This window comes from Trematomus bernacchii, unplaced genomic scaffold (assembly GCF_902827165.1).
Source record: "Trematomus bernacchii unplaced genomic scaffold, fTreBer1.1, whole genome shotgun sequence".
In the NCBI taxonomy this organism is placed as follows: Eukaryota; Metazoa; Chordata; class Actinopteri; order Perciformes; family Nototheniidae; genus Trematomus; species Trematomus bernacchii.
Window position 1 is genome coordinate 7301868 of NW_022987648.1, and position 25259 is coordinate 7327126.

Below are 25259 nucleotides of genomic sequence, written 5' to 3' on the forward strand. Positions count from 1 at the left end.
ATTAAGAACCAATGGTAAAATTGTACTTTCATCATTCATCAAAGATAGCAGAAAAACATGCATTATGTACTCTGGAGGGGACTCTGACAGAGGATTACTCACAAAGTACACTGTAGAAGTACTGCATTTTATTTCTGGTAGCAGTCAAACTAGTACCGAGTCCAAGAGTTTCAGTTTTATTAAGAACTTGTGGTAAAGAATATTTGTATCACTCATTGAATATAGCAGGGAAAAAAATGAAGAGCTACTGATTTGAAAAAACAACTCGAGAGACGGCTGAGTGACCGCAGTGCAGAATCGCTGTATAGTTTAAATCTCCTAACAATGTTGTCCATTTTAGACACAGGCTTATTATATTTACAGCCCTTAATAACATTTGTTTTCTGGGCTCAATGTGTGTCTTGGCCGTTTTCGTTGTGATCGCTAAATTCACCTTGTTTATAATATTATCACAGTTCCAAGCAAACGAGTGCTTTTGTTTTGAAATCACTTCCGCGAGTTTCGCCCCGCCCCTCGCTCCAATGACCATTTAGTAGGGTAAAAAGCAAAAAGGCCTCTCTATTTTCTTAATAAAGAAAAACAAATGGACGGTAGATACACGGATTCAGCCGCCACACATGTTTCTTTACTGATTCTATTTTACATGTTGTTATATTTTGCAGCAGATACATTGTCGAGGTGAAAATGCAAAATGAGAGGTATACGAATAAAAGATAAAGGGATTTTGCATACTATTCACTCCAAACATGTCATTTATAAAAAAGGAAATATTGAATTTGGGAATATGACGGTGTGAAGAACCTTCTTCTACTTTAAATGTCTTCATCCTTTGTACCTCACACCTTTTAGAATGTCATCTCTACTACAACATTAATAGAACGCTCCAAAATGAAGTATTTTGAGTGGAAAGGCCTTTTAGTTAAATCACATGGATTTATTTTTATTTTTCTAATTAAGAGTATCACAAGTCTGGGCATAAATGGCTTCTAATAGGTTAATGTGTGTATTTGCTATGTACAGTAGGTCTAACAGATGGCGTTTCTGTGTGGCAGAAGAAGGTTTCTGATTACAGGTGTCGTGACTGAATGGTTATTAAAAAATCTACAGTGGGCTTGCAATATAGTAGGTGAAAACTAAATCTCTGGGTATTTTCGAAACAGCTCTGCACACAGATGGTACATTGTAGTTCCAAGCTCACAGTCTTACTGTACAATGCATCATTCATACAATCCTGCCAAGACTCAACTGTTCCCCGGCGTTCTCAGTGCTTGTGTGTTTGCTTAGTTCCTATACTTTTCCAGTCAAGTGGGTTCTTATTTTATTCATGACATCTCTGAAAAATGCACCACGGCGTGGAAATAACGCAGAGAAGAATGAAAGAATGCATGAATAATGACTGAATGTGTCAACCGACACAATGTTCTTTTTGTTTTGTACTAACTCTAACAGCAGTTTGAATTATTTGGAGGTTAGAACCTCACTCAAAATCTGGGATGGGCATTAATTCAAAAGTCATAGAATAAATGAATAGATACAACACAGTAGAAAAATAAGGTTAGCTATTTACTTATACATCCAAGGTCACTATAATGGGGTCAGTGGACTGGCATTTTGGGCATTAAACACCTAACAAAGTGCAGTAACACCCCTTAAAGAGGCTTGCACAGTCTCCGTAGAGATTTTGGCTTGGAGGGGAGACTACATTAAGAGAGGAGGCGTTGTGCCAGGTAGTTCGGTTGGCAGCGACAAACGTGAACTTTTGCCCAGTCAAAGTGCTCATTACTAAAAGTCTGTACAGAAAGGAAAAGGACTACTTAACTCCTTGTTTGCACATCATTGCAACCTATAGGCAATGGCAGTAGTAGAAAGGAAAAAAAGGCAGCTAAAATACACAGGCAGTGGTTTGAGATTCAGCGTAAAGATAATATTCACCGTAACGATTATGAATTTTGATGAAAATCTGCTTGCTGAAATAAAGCAGATAGACTCTATTTTTTTGTTTTCAGGACCAAAATAATGTAGTAGGTTACCATCATCATTGCACTTATGCCCAAGGTAAATAAAGGGATCCATAGATAAAAAGTTGAATAAAATGTTTATCTCCGTAAAGTCTTTTGCTAGATTTGCACTTCAAGTAGGGTTTTTTTTCTGACCTCATGATGTTTAACACACCACCCCCACCACAGAGATCTAACATCAGGTGTGCCCTTTTACAAAACTGGAATAAACAAAGGTAAGAAGAAGTCATTATCCAGCTATAGCTTCTTTGTCCCCGCTACCCAGAGACACTGAGGTTTCCGAAGAGGCTCCGATTGGCCGGAGCTTGAGGGCGGAGGAATTCCTACTGGCTGGGTCCAATTTAAATTTACACAAGCATGTGGATCTCGTCGTACTCATCTCGTCCATCTTCGTCAAAGTTGGGAGAATCTTCGTCGCAATCCAGCTGTGAAAAGACAATTTCTCTTCAGTGATTTATATTCAAGACATGCTCAAAGCTCAAAATGATGCATCTTAAGATGCTTTCACACCTAACCTGGTGTGTGCTGTTTAAACGAACTCAGATGCGCATTGGGCTGGTTTGAGAGCTGTCAGTTTGAACCATCGGACTGAGACTATACAAAAGGTGGGTTTTGGTATACTTCCAGGTGGATTTCATGAGAGTGGACTTTAGCATAAATAAACAGCTAAACTGCTAATTTTGAAAGACAGGGTTAGATGAAATGATTGATACTTCTCTCAAACGTTGAAGTCTTTAAGTTTAAAGCTACATCCAGCAGCTAGCTAATTTAGCCTACACAGCTATTTGTAAAAATGTAAAAGTTTAAACATATAATGAAAAGTCAACAATATACATTTTGCTCCCCTCAAACAAATTGTGAAAGATAAAGAAATATTTGGTACCTACATTAGTTTGATAGAGAAGTGTCATCAACTTTTGTTTCGTGTTTTATTTTTAAATGTAAATTCCCCTTTTTGTTGTTCCTGTCTTTGGGATTTCTTATTTTTTTGTTTATTATCTTCCCCCAACCTTTTTTTTTGGCTACGCTTTCCAGCTGTGTCATGTCAGTTTGATTAGTCCTGTGTGTATTTATCCCTGTCTTCCCTAGTGTTTTAACTTTATTTTAAGGCCTGCTCTAGTGTGATTCTACAGTGCCCCGGGTTCGTGAGACCTTTGGCTGAACACACCGAGGATGGTGGTCGAGTTAAGAACAAAGCTATTTATTCAAGCTCCTGAAAAAAGTGGACATTTTGGACACGGAAGGTTTTAATCTGACAGTGTTGACATGTATGGGTTTAGGGGATCTAACCAAGAAAACATGGAGCCAGGTTTCAGGATGAACTGTGAGTCTTTCTGTGGTCTGAACACACGGCAAAAATTAATATTTGCATAATCATCTAAAAATATTTGGAGGAGAAAGCTGTCCGTGATCTCAGAGGAGAAAATCATTGGTTGTTCATCTGTAGGAGTGATGTTAGACAGATATGAATACATGCCAAGATCCATCTCAAATGAAATCTGCTGGAAAATAAGCATCCTGAGGCGGTGTGGGATCAGATTATAGTGGCAAAGGTTGAAACATTCCTAGAGTTACCAAACTTACCGCCTGGAGCTCTCGTTCCTCGAAGATCCGGGAGAGGATGAGGCGGCGCAGCGGCACCGTCATGATGAGGACGAAGGGGAACGCCAGCGAGGCCTCCGTGGACTTCACTACCCCACAGAGCCACGATGCACCCCAGCTGGATGAGGGTGAACATGTCATACGCCACGTCTTCACCTGAAGACACGTGGGACGGTTAATGGGTTGGAAACCAGGAGGCCATACACCACAGTACAGACACACCCAGTGATACATTAAACACTAACTGGCTCCATCTAGTGGAATTATGTGTGATCAATATGAGACAAACTTAATATTCTGTAAACTTTTCCAGTTTAAATCTGATACTAAGTAATATCAGGACCAGAATTGCCAAGTTCCATACCAAAACTGAAACCAAAAAATGTATAATGTAATGTTTCTTTGGTTTGGATTCTACTTATTTTCAAGCATCGACCCCAAAAACTAAATTTGATTTAGTAAAGCAACAAACTTTATTAAATTGTCAACTTCAAAATAACTGCCAACTATATTGATAACAGATAAGTCCGTTCTAAAAAAGTAATATTTTGGTTTAACAATAAGGTGGTCTGTATACTAATGAAAGGGTCTCCAAGCTGGATCTTGTTTAATTTTCCAAAAAGGGCTTCAAATGTAACTTGAAATGAAGAAAGATTATTCTACCTACTGTATGTTATTATATTATCAGTCACAACATCTTATGACATTATTGGTCAAGTTATTATTCATATTTATTACATCTTAGATCATGTACAAATGATTTCACATTTTCAAGACATTTTTACATTATTGGGTGCTACAATCCTTACTGTCCACTACAATGTATTCCATGGCAACATGTTGATCATGCTGTGGATAGCAGCATGATCATTGTAAGTTGTGGATACTGACTTGTAAGCTGCGATGTTATGTCCTCTTCCATTTGTATTCTATGTTATTTGTTGAGGTAGGTAGTTCAGTTCAGCGTTAACTTGTTTTCGTTAATTATATAATGTAACTTATGAACATATTTTCATTTATGATGTTTATTTGATTGTAAAATAACGTTTTTTTGCCAATTATGTGTCTTACTATTTCTTATCTTTGTTCTAAATGAGCAAATAAGCATAAGGACATGTACTTACATGTCCTTCTGCTTATTTGTTAATCAATATTATCATCTAACACTTTGCAAGAAGGCCCAAGTATTTCCCAAAATGTCAGACTATATCTTTAAGGTAGGAAGGTTCAGCTCAGGCTTACAGCTCCTTGCTCCACGTCTTTCTTGAAACAATGGACAGGTTCGTATATGAACACTGAAACTGGTTTTGCATGCTGTGATCAGTACTCATGTTCTTACCGTCCTTTGAAAAATACCTTTCTAATGTGCTTCTCACGGAGTAAGTATCCCAATCATAATACTAGTGGGAATATGAACATACTCAATGATGAATCTGGTTATTATCTGTTTATTTGTGAGAGAGACTTTCATAGAAGTAAGTCAGTAAAACACATAACATGAGTGTTAAAATACAATATGGGTAGTCTCTCCTATTTGGGGTCACCATTTTAATCACTTTTTTCTTTCGACATACATCTCGCTTGTAAATAAAGAAGCCTTGACAGGTAAGTGAGAAAACAAATATTCAGGTGATCCATTTCCTAAGTCTGATCTAAATAGTTTTCTCTCCTGTGAGTATAACTTTGTTTGGTTTCATCTGTGAAACAAGTAGGAAAATATTTTGCCACGTGAAATAAAACGTTTTTTTGGCAGGATAAGGATCTGAATTACTTTTTATTTATTTATGTGAAAACAAGGGGAGAAAAGTGAAATGTTGGCGAGGGAAACTTATTTTTAACCTGTGGTTCACATTTTACATTTTGTTTCCAGATCATAGAAAGAATATTATTTCAAAACCCATTTCCCACCTTATCCATCATAAGTCAATAACACAAAAAGTACATCCTCACTTTCACGGCCCCCCTTATAACTCTGGGGTCTAAATCAAGCAGAACTTTCCCTTCGCAGAGCATTCCCTCTCGCCTTCTCAGAGATGTTTTCGATTCAGTTGGAGCAAGTATTTTATTACTAATAAACACCTCTCTTAGCTCAGGATGTGTCCCAGCTGCCATCAAACATGCCGTGGTGCAGCCACTACTTAAAAAGAAAAATCTCGACCCCTCCATTCTCGCAATTTTAGGCCCATCTCCCAGCTACCTTTTTTATCTAAAGTCCTGGAGCGAGTAGTCTACGCCCAGCTGCAGTCTTTTTTAACCACGCATGGCATTCACGAAAAGTTTCAGTCTGGCTTCAAACCCATGCACAGTACTGAAACAGCCCTTTTAAGAGTTTTTAATGATCTGCTCCTAGCCGCCGACTCAGGTAGCCCAGCTGTCCTGGTGCTGTTAGACCTGACAGCTGCCTTTGACACTGTGGACCATAGCATCCTGTTGTCGCGGCTCGAACAGTCCGCAGGCATCACAGGCTCTGCCCTTGCATGTTTCAGGTCCTACCTGACAGACCGCAGCTTCTCAGTGCAGCTAGGTGCCTTCTCCTCTGCCAAAGCCCCTCTTACCTGTGGGGTTCCCAAGGCTCTATTCTGGGCCCCATCCTTTTTCTACTGTACATACTGCCCCTAGGTTCAATTCTCACAAAACATAACATCCCCTTCCATTGTTACGGCGATGATGTACAGATCTATCTGCCTCTCAATTCTAATGTCAACTCATTACAGCTATTGATGGACTGCTTGACAGAAATCAAATCCTGGCTGAGCCAACATTTCCTCAACCTCAACGAGAGCAAGACCGAGGTAATCTTTTTTGGACCCCAACCTCCAGCCTCTCCGGTTGATATTCTGGGCTCCCTCAATAAAAACATCCTCCCCTCTGTCATGAACCTTCAATAGCGCTTTTAAAATTTGATAAGCAGGTCAGCACCGTAGTCAAAACCTGCTTTTTAAAAATAAGACTATTGGCCAAGACCAAGTCGTTTTTATCTTTAAAGACCTAGAAAGGGTTATTAACGTCTTTGTAACCACAAGGCTGGACTACTGCAACGCTCTGTACGTGGGTATGGACCAGGCGTCAATTAGACGCCTGCAGCTAGTGCAGAACGCAGCTGCGCATCTTCTCACAGGCCACAAAAAAGCGTCACCACATCACCCCAATTCTGGCCTCACTACACTGGCTTCCAATTCGGTTCCGAATTGATTTTAAACTCCTTTTATTTGTTTTTAAAGCACTAATGGGCTGGCTCCGGCCTATATAGCTGAACTCCTCCATCGCTACACCCCAGCCAGAACATTAAGGTTGGCTGACCAGCTGCTGCTGGTAGTGACCAAGACCAGGCTAAAAACCTGAGGTCACCGAGCCTTCGCAGCAGCTGGCCCTAGGCTCCGGAACACTCTGCCCCTCCATATGAGGTCGGCCCAGACCCTAGTTTTTTTTAATCAACACTAAAAACTCACTTCTTCTCCCTGGCCTTCTAGTCAGAGCGGAGCACGACTCCTGACATCTCCCTGTGTTTGATTTTATATTTGCTGTTGTAATTTATTGTCTTCTGTTTGCGATTGTAGTAATGTGTTATTTATTATTTGCATGTACAGCACTTTGGCTCGACCAAAAATAGTTTTAAAAAATGTGCTATATAAATAAAACCTGATTTGATTTGATTCTCCAGGCATCTTGGAAGTAGGTGAAATCCCTACTCTGTCATTTCTTTATCAAAAGAGAGTTCGACAACGGATTTGCTTGTCATGGAGAAGTCCAAAACAGTCGCAGCTGTAAATCAAATCAATTTACTGCTGAGTCCTCCACCCGGAAATTAGTTAACATTTCAATCCCTGTCTCAGACTCAATGTTTTCTTGAGTGTATTTTGATGGTTGAAATACGGCCAATATTAGCCGCCTTTAGCTAAGTGGTGGTGACATGCAGCCATGTGACTGTGATTTAGTTAATTTATAGTCTAACATTAGCTTTTTACTTCTGCCGATTGCATGTATGCTTCAAACATCATATAAGTGGTGTTAATATGTGGAGAATATCCTGCATTTTTCGACAATGGACAAATCACTTGCTTTTTGTCGAGGGATGCTAACTTCCAGGTCAGCCTAACCAATATGTTATGGCTGCACCACTCTATACTCAGGTCCTCTCGGTCAAATCAAGCTATAACCCAAGAAAGAAAACACCAGGTCTCTGCTGCAGTAACCACTCAGCTGGGTTTGTCTTCTCGTTCTCACACAACTATAAAATACTTGGCCATGTCAACATTCATATTGCGTGTTTTACCTTGGTACATAGATGTGGTCGGGATGATGCTTGGCGGGCGTGACCATGAAGCGTGATGCGTTCGTACAGCTGGATGCCTGTCAGAGAGGTTACCCCCATGTACAGGAAGATACCAAAGAGCACCGCCAGAGGGATGAGGCGCAGCACGTCAGTCATCACTATGGACAAACCTGAAGGGTAGACAGGGGTTCAAGGGGAATTAGGGTTAGGGGTTAGGTTTGGATAAACGGCAAACATCAGAATAATTTGCAACTGTTGAGAGAACTATTTATTGAACAAGCAAACATCCTTCATGACTAGGGTTGGGAACCGAAACTCGGTTCCAGATGAGAACCGATAAGAAACACCGGGTACCGGTACCCATACAAAATACACAATTTTGGTTCTGCTTAACGGTTCCTAAACGCGGTAGACCCTGTATTCCACCGGGTCCGTCTGCGCCGCGGTGACCCGGTGGAATACAGGGTAAGGGCGGACTGGCCATCTGTTGTGTTCTGGAGAATCATAGAACGGCCTGTCGTCAGCGGGCCGTTGACGGCCGGCTCGGTACGCTGACGGCCGGCAACCGCCCTTCATTTTTTTAAACGGGCATCATGTAAGTTACGCTGACAGGCGACAGAGGTCCACAGTTTGCCCGCAGCGAGGGCTCCCCCGCCCTCCCGTAGACAGTTCACGAGCTCAGTCACTTCATAACACCAAAGATGGATCGTGGTAAAACCTCTAAAGTGAGGCTCCACTACACTAAAAAAAGAAAAAGACAAGGCACAGTGTAATGCCTGTTAATAGCTTGCCACAGGCATATCTCAGTTAAATAAAGCACAGCTATTGTGTAATACATTTGTATTGCATGTATATTTTTTATTTGTAAAAATGTCAGTTAAAGCTTAAAAGAATAAAGATATTTTTGTTATCTAAACATTTGACCTCTTTCTTTTACAATTTTGGAATCGAAACGGGGAATCGATAAGAACCGGAATCGATAAGCAAAACCGGAATCGGAATCGGAATCGATACATTTCAAACGATACCCATCCCTATTCATGACAAACACAGTCAAAAGCGTTTATTTGAACCATATTCACTATTCGTCTGCCTTGGTTGAAACGCTCTTTGAGCTAATCCTTAAAATCTTTCTCCTCATCCCAACAGCATTTCAATCAAACAAAAGCTCAACAATCATGATGACTCATTATGGTCGTATACCCAAACAGGATCAAATACTTAGATATTTTGTTGGCAAAATGGTTATTCTGTGGATGAACACGGAGATGCCATGTCGGACATTACTTTTTAAAGTTTTTCAAAAATCGTTTTTGATTCATATTGAGGACAATTCGTAAACAGAATGTAAAATCCTTGATAGCTTTTGCTACGACTGATTGATACTCCAAGAATGTCTAGACATGCAGGAGCTGCAGAAGTGGCACTCTGTACCTTTAGAGCTTATGTTTTCTTTCAAGACAAATTGCCTGGAAAGTCCAGCACTGTAATAAGAAAAATACAACCCCAACAGACAGATAATAAAATAGAATAATTGCTCGGGAAGTGTTCAGTAGTTCAGATCTCTCTTCTCCTCCAGCTCCTTACAGATGCACTGTTGTGTGTTGAAAATATGTGTTTATTGCGACTTCTTATGAGATTTTGTGGAATTAAAAGCTTTTCTTGATTATTTCTTAGGTCTATAATTGCATTTACAATCAAACTAATATTCACATTGCACTCAAAAGGAGCATTCCACCAACCACTAACCCTAACCCATTTGCTAGGCCTCATCACCCTTGGTTAGCTTTGCTTGCCTGTCAAGCTTTATGTTCTAGCAGCTAGAACATAGAATTTAGCAGAGTAAATCTACCACCATTAGCTAGAATCTAGCTAATGGTGGTAGATTTACTCTGCTAAATTCTCTGTTTTGTAGAAGTAATGGGTCTCCAGTTTATTACTGTTGTAGAGAAGGCTTTTAGTTCCTACCCAACTCTGGTTGATTTTGGCTGAAATCCCAACTGTCGCTGGCAGTTTTCCAACTGTAGCTCCTGTAAGCTAACAATAACACTATAGCTATAAATCGGTTGAAAACTCCCTGTCTCAAGCTGAGTTTTCTCTGATATACTAGCATCTTGGGCATCTTTACTGAGGTTAAAATCAAGTCAGAATAGGGGGGATTTCTTTCATAGACTTCTTTACAATCTGAGTTGTTTTTAAAGAGGTGCAGTCTCTGACAATCAGAAACATTGCAGGTTAAATGCTCTCCCATGGAAGTTTGCAACGTGTACTTTATTTTAAAGGAATTATTATGACATAACAGGTAACACAAACAAATAATGAAGTTGCTAATGCTTTGCTTTGGAAATAATGCTAAGCGCTAGTTAGCAGGCTAGGTAGACCAGGCATTTGCAGCTAAAGATAAACACACGTTTAATGCATTCCTTTGATATATATTCTTATGATTTGGTTCTTTAAAAGGCTGAATAAAGATACCAGCCCTTCAAGCTCTTGAGATGATAAGTACCACTCCTACAGTACTACTGCCCCATAGATCAGTTTTTCAGTATATATATAGAAATCTAAAGCTTGATATGCCTGCGTGCCTATAGTTGCTAAGCTATAATTGTAAATCTCTGTTCCCAACTTTCTCTTTCCCCTTACCAACGAGCACAGCCACAGCGAGGCCGGTCAGCCTCTGTTCCTTCACCTCCTGGATCATGGGCTTCTCGCCAGGCGCCGTGGCTTTGCTCATGACGGTGAGGGCGTTGACGTGAGTGACGGAGCGCACGGTGGCAGCGGTGAGCCACGGCAGGCCGAAGAGAGGACAGAAGGCTCCCAGAGTAACGATGAGCAGGAGATCCAAGTGGAACCCAGAACCTTTAACCAGGTGACGCTCCTTCTTACTGACTATCAATCTGATGGATTGGAGAAAACATTAGAAAAGTCAGTAACCTTCTTTTAAACACAAATTCTGCACACAAAACATAACCATAAAAATGTATACTGTACGTACGATGTGATCTGAGTTTCCATGAAAATGAGGATGAAGACAAGGATGGCAGGAACAATAGAGGCTCCCATCATCCAGGCAGGAAAGGGCTGCTTGTCACCAAAGGGGCTGATGAGCCAGCCTCTCTTGTCAGGGGAGGTGACGAGAAGCCCGACGGCACATTGAGTTTTCTACAAGGAGGAACATAAGAATAATAAACTACTGAGAACAAATTTCCCAGATTTGTTTGAAATGCAAATAAAATTCGGACAATTACCTGTGTGTAAGTGTCGGTAATGGAGTAATCCACCAGCACTGAAACTAAAATTGAGATGGGGATGCCAAAGTCACCAATGATTCTTCTAGCCTGGGGATAAAGAGAAACCAAAGTCTAAAGTCAAAAGGCACTTTCACACCGGAGTACTTTTCCCCGTACTTTTCCCTTTTAGTTCCGATAGTTCCTGGGATTTTGCGTTCACACCAAAAAGAGAACTTAGTTCATGAGAACTTTTCCCCCATTTTCAGTCCCTGCTAGAGAGCAGGTACTTTCCTGGGGAGAAAAAAGTTCCAATTTCTGATTGGCTGGGCGAATTGCAAACCACGGCCCGTAAAACTCTGAAAAGTTTTGTGAAGCCGCCATTGTATTTGCTGGCATTAGCATTATTAGCATTAGCATTAGCCCAGCGCACCAACGGAGAGAGACTAACTTATGGCAACACAAAAAAAAACATGGGAGCGGTGGAGTGATGAGGAGGTGTCAGCGTTCTGGCGATTTACTCGGAAGGCTTCAGTAGAAGCTGCTGGGAGTCCCAGCAGCTTCTACTGAAGCCAGCCCCCAACTCCGGGGACTTCGGGTGGCAGTATACGCCATGAAGTTGTTTGCGGCCTGCCAGTAAACCCAAAGTAGAAGAAGTGACATCATTTGCGTAATCTTCCCTCAGGGACTTATTCCGGTGTGAACGCGATCCGCTCTTTAGTTCCATGGGGGAACTAAGTGCTGGGAACTAAGTACTGCAAAGTACTTGGTGTGGAAAGCGGCTAAAGATGAATCTTGATTGGGCCAAATTTGACCCAGAGTCACCCACAACAATGCTGCTGGGTCTTCCCGGACCCTAACACCAAATGATACCCTTTTTTTTGGTTTTTAATAAAAGCAGGACAACATTGAAGCATTTTGTTTTTGTGTTTTGTTGCTATGCTAACAGAATATTAGATGACATTTAGCTTTGCTGATCAAACCTTTGAGATTGACTTAAAGTGAACAGATATTCAAAGAGTATAATTGTAGAAAGGTTGCCTTCCCTCAAAGCAGCAGGTTTACCGCCCCCCCCCCCAAACCTTCCACCTCATTCATGTCTGAGTTGTCTGAGCTTCTCGTTTTCTGTTTTATAGATCTATTCTCATCCACCCATCTTTGTTTGTGACGTAAAGAGGTAAGAGTCACGTTTCTGAATCGGACACTCTGAGTGGATGCAGTCACAGCCAATCGGAGTCTGATTCAGAGGGTTGCCTGTCAGTTCCGTTGTTATGTGTACTGAAATGAGAGCCGGTATAATTGCACGCGCGAAAACAAAATAAAAGTTGGAATACGTTCTTTTAGTGTTTTGAAAGTAAACTGAGGTATGGCAAGGAAGTTTACTACAGCTGAGGCTTTGGAGCTGATTTTTCAAAGGGACGATGTTGATGAAAATTCAGATGAATCTGCTCAGCATGCCATGTGTGATTGTGGACAAGATATATATCATGTGTACTCTTCAAAATTGGCAGGACAAAAAAGGACAATTCCTCGCAAAAAAACGCCCATGGACACTGCCCAAAAGAATAGGCATAACTAATGAACAGAATAAGTTAGAATCTTCTAATCAGTTCTGACAATGATAATAATGTGTGCAATCTTCTGTGTTGAATGTCTCTTTCAATGTTATGGTTAGCATTTATTTTAATGAAATAAAGTAAAAAGATTCAAGCTTTTTTTTTGTATTTATGGGCAAATATCCCCTATTATAGTGTATATAAGTCTCTAATGAGTGACATATATCATTAGTTGAGGTTGTGCTGATTTCTGGGATGTGTAAAACTTGATTATACTGCAAAGAAATTACAATTTATAAGGCAAAACACAAAAATATACAAAAACGGAAATGTCCTATGTGGGTCTCAGAGGGTTAATAGACTGAAGTAAAGCAGGGTACCTTGCCACCTAAAAACGACTGTTTCGGAGCTTCCTGAGGAAGAACGCCACGAAGAAAGTGCCAATCATGAGGACAAAAGACAGGAGAGCCGTGTTGGGCTGGTTGAGGAGGTGGTCATGAACTTCTTCAGCTGAGTTTGGGTCACTTGATATGTAGCCATCAGTGGATGTTCCCCCTGAACACCTGGAAACAAAAAGACGGTCTTACTTATTTGCAGTGGGCTCTTTCCAGATATGATAATAGAAGGACTGAAATTTATAAGGATTTTAATTTGCATAAAAAGCTTTCTTTATTGTCCAAATTCTCTCTAACTCAGTGGTGCTGTGTGACATCTGGCGTTGTTACCTTGAAGAGCTTAGAGAAGGTCTCATAGATGAAGATGAGAGAGATGAGGAAAGCAAAGATCTCCTGGGTAAAGGGTGAGATGAAGCGAACAAGGAAGCTTCCCTCCGCTGCTACCATCACCAGGACGATGAAGATTAGCCAGAAACAATCCACACACGACCCGTCCAGATACTCAAAGTTGTGGGCCTGACAGAACTGAGTGAAAAGACAAAGACATGTTTATTTACATACGGAAGTCCTGAGAGGCAAAACTACAAAAATCTGCTGGTCCATTTCCAGTGTGATCTATATTGTTTCGATCAGGTTACAGCCATAACCACCGAACATAAATCAATGGCAACAAAAGGTGAATGAGGTGTTTATCATGACAGATTCACTCAATAGGTTTATTGAAATAGTTTTGTGTGTTTTCATTGTCCTCTTTTATAAGTTCCTTATTTCAGAGACTGTTGATAAATCCATGAGTATAAAATTGTATGGCATGAATAAAAAGTTTAAAGGGCCCATGTCATGCTTTTCCGGTTATTACCCGTCCCCTTGTGTGTTATGAAGGTTTTTATGCATGTAAACGGTCTGCAGAGTCAAAACCCTCAAAGTACACCCTGTAGTGAGTAAAACTCTAACACAGTCTATGCTGCCCCAAATGCCTCGTTGGAGATTTCTCATTTTCCATTGTTTACTTCCTGGGTTACTGTGACGTGTGAATACCAGATGCCACACCCTCTGCCAGCATTTCACGAAACAAGCTTCACAAAACCTTTCAGCGATTCATGCCGGATATGTACAGCGTAGGGCACTGAAGAACGATGCTGTTCCTACTTGTTTGGACCAGCGGGAGATTCGGGTACACAAACCGTAAGTATTCATTGTTGTTTGTGTATGTATGATGTTTAAAACAAACAAGGTATCTACCACGACTGTTTAAATGGGTAAACGTTTTTCGGGCTGCTAAGTTGGGATCGCGGAGAAATGCTCTCCGCAGACCCATGCTCACAGCGTTATAAACCTTTTTCTTACTCAATATCAAGCCACACTTATTGTTTTTACTTCGGCTGTGTTGTGTTGTGTGTGCTCAGGATGAGTTTCGCTTGTTCTTCGCTGTATCGCCGACCCGGAAGCCTGTCCGCTCCTCGCAGCAGATCGCAGCAACGAGCCTTTGCAACTTCCCGACCAATCAGAGCACACTGGGCTCACAGGGAGGGGGGGGGGGGGGGGCAGGAGCTCCAACAAGCCGTTTAGGACAGAGAGTGAATACCGGTGAATACACATACTTTACAGAGATGCTGTATGAGAAACCAATGTGAGTTTGGAAAAATTGCACAGTATAAATCTATTTTAGTACTACCTCAACAATGAAATTATGATCAGTAGAATGGGCCATGACATGGGCCCTTTACATAAAATACATTTAAAATAATATATGGTTTCTCTCCTGTGTTTATGAAACAGGTTGAAAAAAGGTTTTGGCGGAATAATATTTTTATGGGTCTTTAAAAAATCTGCAGAAACCGGTCATTTTATCCAAGTTAACTTTACTATGAAAACAGTTGGGAAAAATGGTTTGTGCTCCACCACCCGTGTTCTAATTAAGACGAAAAGCATCATGTTTTCCAACAAAAATAAATAAATGACAACTTGCTAACGTGCAGCATGGATTCCTTCTGTTAACCTGTTAAGCCCTGAGCCTGCTTTTTCAGGTCTCAGGCTCGAAAATGACATTCCATAAACAAATGACCATATCTCTTCCCTTCTAAAAGGGTTAAATTAATAATCTTTTTTCTCAAAGTAATGATAAACCTGTGAGTTGGATGTAGGAAAAGTCAGAATCAATATAGATGTTTTTTATTTTAAAGAAATTCAGATTTTACATAGTAAAAAACTGTAAATATAGTGTCCGTCCAAAAATTATTTTTTACTTATAGTGAAAACCACCCTTGGATGATGGTAAGGTAGACTAAAAGCTTTAGGAATCCAAAAGTACAACATATAATAAGTATCCCTGTATCAAGATTGATGCAAAACAAGTGACATTTGACCTTTTTAGAGAGATTTAGCAAAAAAGAAACCACTTCTGGGGTCATTTGGGTGGATTTTCCATATATATGGCCTCCCTTGCTCGATTTTGATGGTTGACACCTCTTTCTGACCGTTAGAGCCAATAGAATCGAAGGGGGAGTCCCCCACACACACTCATAGCATGAGTAATAGCACATAATAGCATGGATTATCCGTTTTATTGGTCATGGATTATCAGAAATAATTTAAAAGGGACACAGACACATTAGATTAACCTATGGATTAACTTCAGCAGCGTTTTTATCGTTTTAATGCCATTGAAGACCACTTTGGAGAGACTACAGAGCCAAGGTAAAAATGTTAGCATTTTTAGCTACCTAGCGTCACCTGTTTGATGTCCCGTTTTTGCTTAATAACGTCGCAAATTCGTATAATTCAGTGATAATGTGGGTATCCATCGATTCTGTGTCACCTCACGATGTGAAACGATGTCATGGATGTAGAGAAGAGATAAATAATAAGGTTTTGTGAGTGATTTTCGGTGCAGTAATCTGTTAGCATTTTTCGCTCGTTGCTAATTCAGAGGCTCAGTGTTAGCATTGTGGGTTTTCTTTTGAAAAAAAAAAAAAATGATCAGTTAGATGAGTTTCTTCCCGTTACATGGATATAAAACATTCATAGTTTATTAAATGAACATGCCCTCAGACACTGTTTCCTGCAAGATGTTGCGGCAGTGCCCCGGTACCGGGGTCTCTCGGGCTTAACAGGTTAAGTGCAAGAAATGTATACTCACCAAGAAGAAAACATGAATGGTTTAATTGTGTTTAGAATAACGTGTGTTGGTGCACTTCTACCTCTTGTGGTCAAAATGAGTATTACAACAACACACATGTATCCGGCAAACGATGGGTTAGGAAATCATGTAAGTAGCTTGGTATTTTTGATCAGACTTGGAAATTGGATCGCTAGAACTCTCCTCATAGAGCTTCCTTAGTTATATTCGGTCAAAACTAAATAAGAAATTACACCAAAAACTGGAGTATGTGATACACAATGCATTAGTTTACTGTGTATCAAATGTATATTACCTTGTAGTAGGCTTCTTCAAACACCAGTAACGGACCAGAGAACCCTATGATGAGGAGGGGCTGACCAGCAAGCAGTGAGAATATAACTCCCAGAGTTGCAGTTGACACAATAAGCTCAGTCACTCCCATCAGGGGGCCGTCTGTTTTTTTCACCTGTATGTGAAAACAACCACAAACACACCTTCAGAGGACAGATATATAAACGGCATGGTATCCAATGTCTTGTTTCTGGTAGTGTGTGTTTACCCAGCAGGCCTCCAAAGGTGATGGTGGGCGACAGTGCAGCAAAGTAGATGAAGATGATGGCGGCGAGGCACTGCATGTCCACGGAGTCCTTCAGGTCGCTGACGTAGTGAGGGTATCGCCGGCGGATGTCGTGGATCAGGCCTCCAAACGGGATCCCAGAGCGCTTCAACGGGTCCACATCTGGTCCCCCTCCTCCTCCTCCTCTGGACTCACCTCTGGGGGGTCGGGGTAGCAAACAAGTATACAGGTCAGGGACACTAGACAAACATGGAAATTAAAGCACAATCTGAACCGGTAATGTGAACACGAACAAGATCCTAAAGGTAAGAGCCAAGGGCCTGTGTCCACATAGCCTATTTCTAAACGCCAGCATTATTTTTCGATTGTTTCCAATTAGGAGAGAGCAGATGCCATTGCATGCAACTGCAATAATACAAAAGGGTGCCCCCAGCATTAATTTTCCAAAGTCCAACGTTCTTGTGCAGTCGCTCCGAGTGCTACAAGTTGGAATTATTTCAACTTTTCAGTAAAGCGTTGTCACTGTGGAAATTGAAGGAGAAGATTGTTTTTGGGCCTGTCTTGAGACCGAAACTACCATAACAAAGACAAAAAGCTTGTTTGTTTGAGCAGATCGACAGGCGGACCCTCAATGTTGCTGGTGGGTGTTTTGAATGTACTTTTGGCGCGGACCGCGGACCGCTCTCATCACCCTACGGCTGGCAGATTGAAGGATATTTATACAAAGTGTGAGATCAATAGTCTTTCAGTTGGTTGTAATGGTGAAAGTTCAACGTCAAACGAATCAGCACCCTGCTAGCGGCTTTATGCCAGAAAAATGTGGACAAAGGCCCCACCTGGCTATCAACTCTATTTCTTATTATTTTGATAAATTCCTATGAGAAGAAGTCAAGACTTGTCAATTTATCAAAGGCCTGAGCCACACTGTTGCTGGACCATGTTCCTTTATTACTATGAACACAGGTACTGAACTCATCACAGTGGAGGCTACCTTAAATACTCACAAGATCAACAAATGTGTATTAATCCTTGGCTGAAAATAGTCCACAACAAATTAACTTTGTATTCCTGTTTGAGTGGCATTTAAAAAAACTTAAGTGCCTAGGGAATGATTGAACATTTTTAGAAAAATATTTGTAGGACCCTGTTTTGTTTTAGATTTACCACTTTGGTTGGAAGGCTTGGGGCTGACATATTTAGGAAATATAATTTTAGTTGATAATACGAGAAATAATGAATAATGTGCCCATGTGTACAATGACAAGGCCTTCCTTTGGCGGCCACTGGTGGTTGTATCAAAAACGATTTTTAAGAAACACAAAATGTGAATTTCTTATCAATAATTAATCTCAAACAATTAAGTTATTCATGTTATCTATTTACATTCATTTATCAAATGAATATTGTTACAAAACTGATTGGCCTTTTAACTATGCGGCTGGCAGCTTTAAAGTATTAGACGGACTGTACATTTTAAGGGAAATGTTTTTCCTGATAAAATACAAAGGGATGTGAAACTTGACTAAATGAAAAGGCTAATTCAAATGTAGTAGCTTGAAAAAGCTTCAGATTCTAGAAAACGAGAATAGATTTTTTAAATATATACAATTTATATAAGATATATAATTTTGTAATACAACCAATCTTACCTTCAGATCTATTGGTTTTTGTTTACTAAGATGGTGGGAATTTCTCAGTGTTTAGTTCATTTGTAGCTGTTAAATGTTTCAAATCTATATTTTTAACAAGTCGGTGGTCTGCACACAACTTAAAGGTTTCCTATTATGCTATTTTTAGGCATATATTATGGGTCTCAGATATATAAACATATATAAAAAAACATGTTTATGATGTGTTTTGCTCAAAATACCCAACAGATCATGCATTTTAGACATCCCTCATATCCCTCTGTTTCAACCCTGTTAGAGAACTGCAGGTTCGAGGTCCTTAGCTTGAAAAAAATATACGAGATATGTACGAGATACAGCTAAATGCTGCTGTGATTAAATGCCATATTATGTTCCAAACCACATCAAGGATTATTTCTGAAACAGCATGGAGCTCAAACGCTTTTTCTCTTGCAGGTTTACCACAAGGTGAGTTCCTTTTATTTCCAGCTTCTTACACATACTCTCTCCAGTACATGTTAGCTCTGAGTGTTAGTGATGCTTGCTAATGTAAACAAAGACCATATTACGTCCAAAACACGTCGGGGCATTGTTTCTGATAGCAACTTTCTGATAGTGCTGTGGGTCACATTTCGATATTACGTCATATCGGCAGAAAATCTGGATCAGCTCCGTTGTACCCCCGTTTTTAGAGATTTGCTCACGGAGGAAAAGAGAGGGTTTTATTTTCTGACACTTTGTGAGTTCCCTGACACACTGGGGACACATTTATGTATAAAAGACATCAAAAAGTGCATTTTGCATGATAGGTCCCCTTTAAAATAAGTTTTGACTTTACCAATGGATCTGTGTTCCATTGCAGGACTAACATTGGTGTGAGTAATTGAAGCCTTGGCTCTTCAGGGACTTGACAGAGTACCTTTGTTGTTGGGCTCCATTCCAGCGAAGGAGTGGTGCCTCTTGAGTTCCCTCTCCTTCCTCTTGCGCAGCATCTGCTTCTGGAAGTCAGCCACCGTCTTCAGGAGGTCTTTGCCCTCCACGTCTGAGGGGGGGATTACAATGCTGCAGTCCAAGAACTCGTTGATACCGTTCAGGAGGTCCTGTCTGTCGTCAGCAAAATAGGCCACCTCATGGAAGCTCTGCAAGGAAACACAATCCATTGTCATCACCAGAATGAATAACAGGCAAATAAAAGACTTCCAAAGGGCTGTTACATAAATGATTTTTGACAGGAACAATGGGCAGCTTTTCTTTTGGCGTGTTCTCTCGACTTTTATATTCTGGCACCATTTTCTAAGCAGTCCTCCTTGCAAGACCTTTTTGTCAAGTTGGTTAGAAAAACGAAGTATTATGTCTTAGATGTCCACCAAAACACTGAATAACTACAAACATACAGTATGTCCTGGAAGAACATAGCCTCTTTATTTTGTACATCTTTTTTAAGGCTTATATATTACAGATAAACAGCAGTGATACATTTGTGCTAACCGACTAAAAAGACTTTAACAAAAAGAGAAAAACAAGATGGGGAAAATCAATCACTTAAATAAATACAGTAATATAATTATTGCTTTAAACATTAGGCCTTTATAATCAGAGATATCAACTTAAGTTATTAGTTTATATAAAAATATAATAAACTAAGTTGATGTAATGTCTTTGTTAAGCCATTTTCTACTTTATCCTATTCTAATGTTTAGCTTTTTTCAATCAATTATAAATCACATTTTTGACTTTTGTGACTGAATCTGATTGACATGGTATAACATCTATGCTTCGTTTTATATCTACCTTATCTGACATGAGGGTTGAGAAGGAGCGTCCGATCTCATGATAGTCCACGTTGGCCTGACTGGGGCCCAGCAGGACGAAGAGGAAGCGCACAGGGACAGGGACCTCCAGCACGGACTCCAGGAGGACCGCCTCGTTCAGCCGCACGAAGGCCATGGCCGGCTGCTCCAGGAACTCAGCGTTGCCTGAAAGGAAATAAATGACAATAAAAAATGCAGTGATTTTTCAGATTTTTCACATCTCTGCAGGAAGGAGTTTAGTAGGGGTTTTTCGAGAGAGCAATACTGTGGCGCTGATCTTGTATATAATATATATATATATACATTTTCACGAGAACATGACCCCCGTAAACAACAACACGACATCGGAGCTCCTTAACAACAAAGCTGTTTATGCCGTCTGACGGTCTATTTGACACGATTTTCATATTTTTGGAGTAATTATACCGTAATTGAAGAACATAAATACTGTTTTCTGGCATCATTTTAACATTTTACAGGGATTTTTGTATCAGTTACCTGTTACCCAGTTTAGACAAAACCCTGGGTTTAGGTACTTTACTGGTAACAGAATCTCGGATTGTGCTTTTATATTACACAGGTAAGTTGAATACTCGATTATGATTTGTGACAGTCTTCTTCTTTCCTGATTGTAAATTGTTTGCTATGATCTGATCAAGGGAGGAATGTGAATTCATATTGATCCGCAGAAAGATCATTTGACAATTTTTCAACTGTGGCCCAAAAAACAAATTACCAGAAAACCGAATGGATTACTTCTGAATATTCATAGTTGTATCGTGGATAGCACCAAAACTTTGAATTCATAACGGCTAAACTGTCCCCAGTAAAGAAAAGTAAAGAAAAGACAAGAAAACAGAGCAAGAGAAGGAAAGATGTTAAAAGTGTCAGAGAGCCGGAGGACAGACAGGAAGTAAACACTAACGGGAACACGGGTAAGGGCTCTGGCAGTATCTAGTTAATGGAAAAGAAAATGTGAACAGACTTGGATAGAGCAGAAAATCAATCAGTGCTGCCGTCTCTTTAAGTTTACGTTGCTGCTGCTGCAGTTCCAACCGTTGCTACGCTGTAGAACTGACTTTTTTTCTTTGTGAAGCAATACAATTATTTTTAAGTTGATCAAATCATGTTTCCTTCAATATTTTGTTTCAAATTGTTTACCTAGTGAAGGGAACTCGACAGGGTGACCAGGACCCCTCCACGACCGGCTTAGATTCGTTCTTTACCAACATTCAACCTTTTTCTTTTGTTTCAAATGTAAATATAAATGGATCAATACAACGACTTTCCACGCCATTAACATCCTCAAGTAGTGCTTATTTGCTGTTGTCTAAATTAAGACATCCTGCAGCTTTACAGTCCTCAGGGTGTAGCAATGCAGCTGCAGTGTTGACTTTACATTAACAGCAGCGTGAGTATGACATGATTCTGGTGTTTTACTGATTGTATAATGGCCCTTCTCTGTATTTGAGGCAAAGCCTTATGGAAAATGTAAAACAAGTCGATGAATCTCTAAAAACAGGAGGAAAGAAAGACATTCCTCTAACTAATCTACTTTGTCGAAAGTCACGGAGCTCACCAACTAAAACAATGACAGCTTCGGCATCTTTGGGAATCTTGGCGAGGAGCTTCATGGATCTGGCTGCAGCTGGATGGGACTCGGGAGGCAGAGGGTGGAGAGATTTCTTGGAGAAAGAACAGAACGCAGATTATCCACATTGTTGCTCCGAACCAACGTGATGTGACACCGTTACATAGCGTGGGACCAATAATGGGAACTCAATGTGGGAATGGCCCTGTATGTGTGCATAATAACATTCTTATGGCCCTGCAGAATTCATTTTAAACCCAGCACAACTAGACCTCATGGTTCTTTATGTTTGAACGAAATGTCTTTAATAGGCTGCTTTAAATTTGCCAACATTTTAAGCCGCGGGGAGCATTACGTTTTCACATGTTAATGCATCAAGAAGCTTTAACTAGAAGCACCTGTAAGCCGACTAAGAACATAATTCGACATGTGGCGCTCAGAGGCGTGCTCGCTCTGACTTCAAGAACTACCTACATGACTTCTGACCTCATGGAGGGGTGTTTCAAAGCACCATGCAAGAGCCACAGGCCTCACATCGGGCATATGGTGTAACCACGCTTAAACGTATGCTTACTGCTGACTCTTAGAACTTAATTCAAACCATAAACTAGAACATGACAGCTCAACGCGGCTTTTATCTCTGTCCATTTAGATAGCTGAGTTCTATTATGCTTGTGGATTCTTGTCAAAGCTGTTAATCGCTTACTTCGGCTGTGGTGAATCATATACATTTTTTTGTTTCAGCTAGGTTAAAGTCTATCAACAACCAGAACTCATATTTGTCACCATATTCTCAAATTGACACAAATAGTTAAGGTGTAGAGAATAAGGAATGATTTAGAGTAGGGATGTCAAACTCAATTTCAGCCTTGGACACATCAGCTTTATGGTTGCCTTTTAAAGGTTTTGGTTAACATTTTTGACATAAATCCATTTTATTCTGAAATGAGCCATTGACATTCAACTGATTTTGATAGAGCGTATTACGTGTTCTGTTGAGAATGTAGGCTTTTTAATTCTTGGACTTGTTAAAGCTTTTTTTGGTGGCTTAGGTTAGCAGAGTTGGCTCCGTGTTTGGTATTGTATTCCTTGGACATTGCCAAGACCTCCTAGCAAAGAAGACATAAGGGCTTCTCTCAATCAAGCGAAACTATTTATTTGCTTTCCTTCTCTCATTTAATTGCCTTCCCTGTGCATGAACTTTATTTTTTCAGACCATTTGATACCATTACATAATTTTTTACAACCCCATAACTCGGCCAAAGTTCTTCCACTCAGATGGCTAATATTAGGAAGCTTCAGTGTGCAGGTAACAAAATCCAGAGGCATTGTGCGATATGTCGTTTTTCAGACACCGTACTTCTGTAAAGCGACATAAATTATATTATTTGCAAGTTCTAGTAGGCTATATAAAATGAGTTTCCAGGCTTTAGAGGGAAGGACAAATGAAGTAAGGAAACTTACAAAGAGGCTGACAAACACGTCCTGCTTTGGGTCGTATGAAGGACAAATGAAGTAAGGAAACTTACAAAGAGGCTGACAAACACGTCCTGCTTTGGGTCGTATACCGGCCCTTTGTTATCCTGGTGCTCCTCCGGCTCTTCGGCCACCAGCGGCAGACTGGTGTCGTGGTTGTGATTGAAGCCGCCATGGAGACTGCTGGTCGACTGGTGGCGGTGGAAACGATGTTTCATGTCACTTGGATGGCTGCAGAAGAGAGAAGGAAATACATGAGTAAGAGCTAAATGCTAACACTGGCATGCTAATACTTAATGCTCACACAGTTACTAGCTAACCCACTGATGTTTAGGGATGTTACAGGTCACCATCTTGTAGTCTTTAAGTGTGTTAGCATGCTTACATTTGCTCAAATCAATCAGCAGCTGATTTTGTTCAGTTAATCAAGCAAAGTAGAGTAAGTAGGCTACTAAGATGTTAACCTGAAGATTGCACCAGGTCACAAGTCACCAAGGTAATACATTGAACCATGATTATTTGAACTTCTTTCAAGACACTACTCCATTGCCATGTTGATTGAGCATGTATTTGTTGAAAATATGCTAGATTTATACAAATCAAGTTGGGACTTACTTAAAACCTCATAGGGAACTCACACAAATCAAAGCAGTCCATATACTGTATGTTGTTTCTTTTATGTGATCATTAGTCTTAAAGGACCTACAGAAGTATCTGACCTCAAGGCATCCATGTAGACATTACTATAGCTTCAGTCAATTCTACATCCTTGTACTTAATTTTCCTTCAGATATATCATTACATATTAAATACAGGATGCTCGACAAATTCTTCTAAACACAAGGTCCATTCAAGTTTTTATGGCCGCCATCAACAAGAGTTGTATGTCTTTTCATTTAGAATAATTTGGATTATTATGGTAGGCTACTGTTCCCCATTTGAAATAATTAAAAGTCATTAAAAAAACAATATTAAGATGATTAATTAATAGGGCTGCAGAATCATTTATATACTACGAATGACAGCACAGCTGGGATTCCTTTTTTACCAATGTACCTCCAAGAGCTTTACCTCATGCATTTCCAATGCAGCTCATACATTTAAAAAAAGTCCTCCACAAAAATCCTTCCAAATAAAACCACCTTAAGCCCTGAGCCTGTTTTTCAGGTCTCAGGCTCGAAAATGACATTCCCAGAACAAATGACCATATCTTCCCTTCTAAAAGGGTTAAATTCATAATCTTTTTTCTCAAAGTAATGATAAACCTGTGAGTTGGATGTAGACAAGTCAGAATCAATATAGATGTTTTTTATTTTAAAGAAAATTCAGATTGAACATAGTAAAAAACTGTAAATTATAGTGTCCGTCCAAAAATAATTTTTTACTTATAGTGAAAACTACCCTTGGATGATGGGTTAGTAGACTAAAAGCTTTAGGAATCCAAAGTACAACATATAATAAGTACCCTGTATCAAGATTGATGCAAAACAAGTGAAATTTGACCTTTTTAGAGAGATTTAGTAAAACAAAACACTTCTGGGGTCATTTGGGTGGATTTTCCATATCTCTGGCCCCCCTTGGTCGATTTTGATGATTGACACCTCTTTATAACCGCTAGAGCCAATGGAGTCGAGGGAAAGTTCTACACACACCAACACATTAACAAATAAGGAGTGAGAGTGACGCGTGGCCAAAACCGGAAGCTGCATACACTCTGTTGGCTACCGTTAGCAGCTAACTTTTTTGCTCCGATTTTTACATAAAAATGGAATTATGGATAATTTTTTCAAAGCCACAGATACATTATTAACCTATGGATCAACGGATTCAGCCGCGTTTTTTCTCGTTTTAATGCCATTGAACACGTCTTTTGATCAGATTGACAGCTATGGTGAGACGATCTCCCGTAAAAGCTCCGTAAAGGTACGTGTTGTGATGTCTGTGTTTGCTTCCCCTGTCGCGAGTTCGGATCGCTCAGTGATGA

At 40.1% G+C, this 25259-nt stretch overlaps 1 protein-coding gene across 1 annotated transcript in view; it reads right to left on the bottom strand.

Moving 5' to 3' along the window:
• Nucleotides 1-2101: 2101 nt before the first annotated feature.
• The window catches only part of LOC117485999 (anion exchange protein 3-like), an 85942-nt gene continuing 62784 nt past the window's right edge, over nucleotides 2102-25259 (bottom strand). The window contains 21 exon segments of the mRNA XM_034134717.1: nucleotides 2102-2443; nucleotides 3603-3713; nucleotides 3715-3758; nucleotides 3761-3776; nucleotides 6409-6417; nucleotides 7902-7940; nucleotides 7942-8063; nucleotides 10537-10790; nucleotides 10889-11055; nucleotides 11142-11231; nucleotides 13057-13067; nucleotides 13070-13204; nucleotides 13207-13231; nucleotides 13387-13596; nucleotides 16506-16656; nucleotides 16751-16931; nucleotides 16934-16966; nucleotides 19317-19536; nucleotides 20189-20373; nucleotides 21788-21893; nucleotides 23329-23506. Of these exon segments, the coding sequence (XP_033990608.1) occupies nucleotides 2366-2443; nucleotides 3603-3713; nucleotides 3715-3758; nucleotides 3761-3776; nucleotides 6409-6417; nucleotides 7902-7940; nucleotides 7942-8063; nucleotides 10537-10790; nucleotides 10889-11055; nucleotides 11142-11231; nucleotides 13057-13067; nucleotides 13070-13204; nucleotides 13207-13231; nucleotides 13387-13596; nucleotides 16506-16656; nucleotides 16751-16931; nucleotides 16934-16966; nucleotides 19317-19536; nucleotides 20189-20373; nucleotides 21788-21893; nucleotides 23329-23506 (2365 nt within the window). The 3' untranslated portion in view covers nucleotides 2102-2365.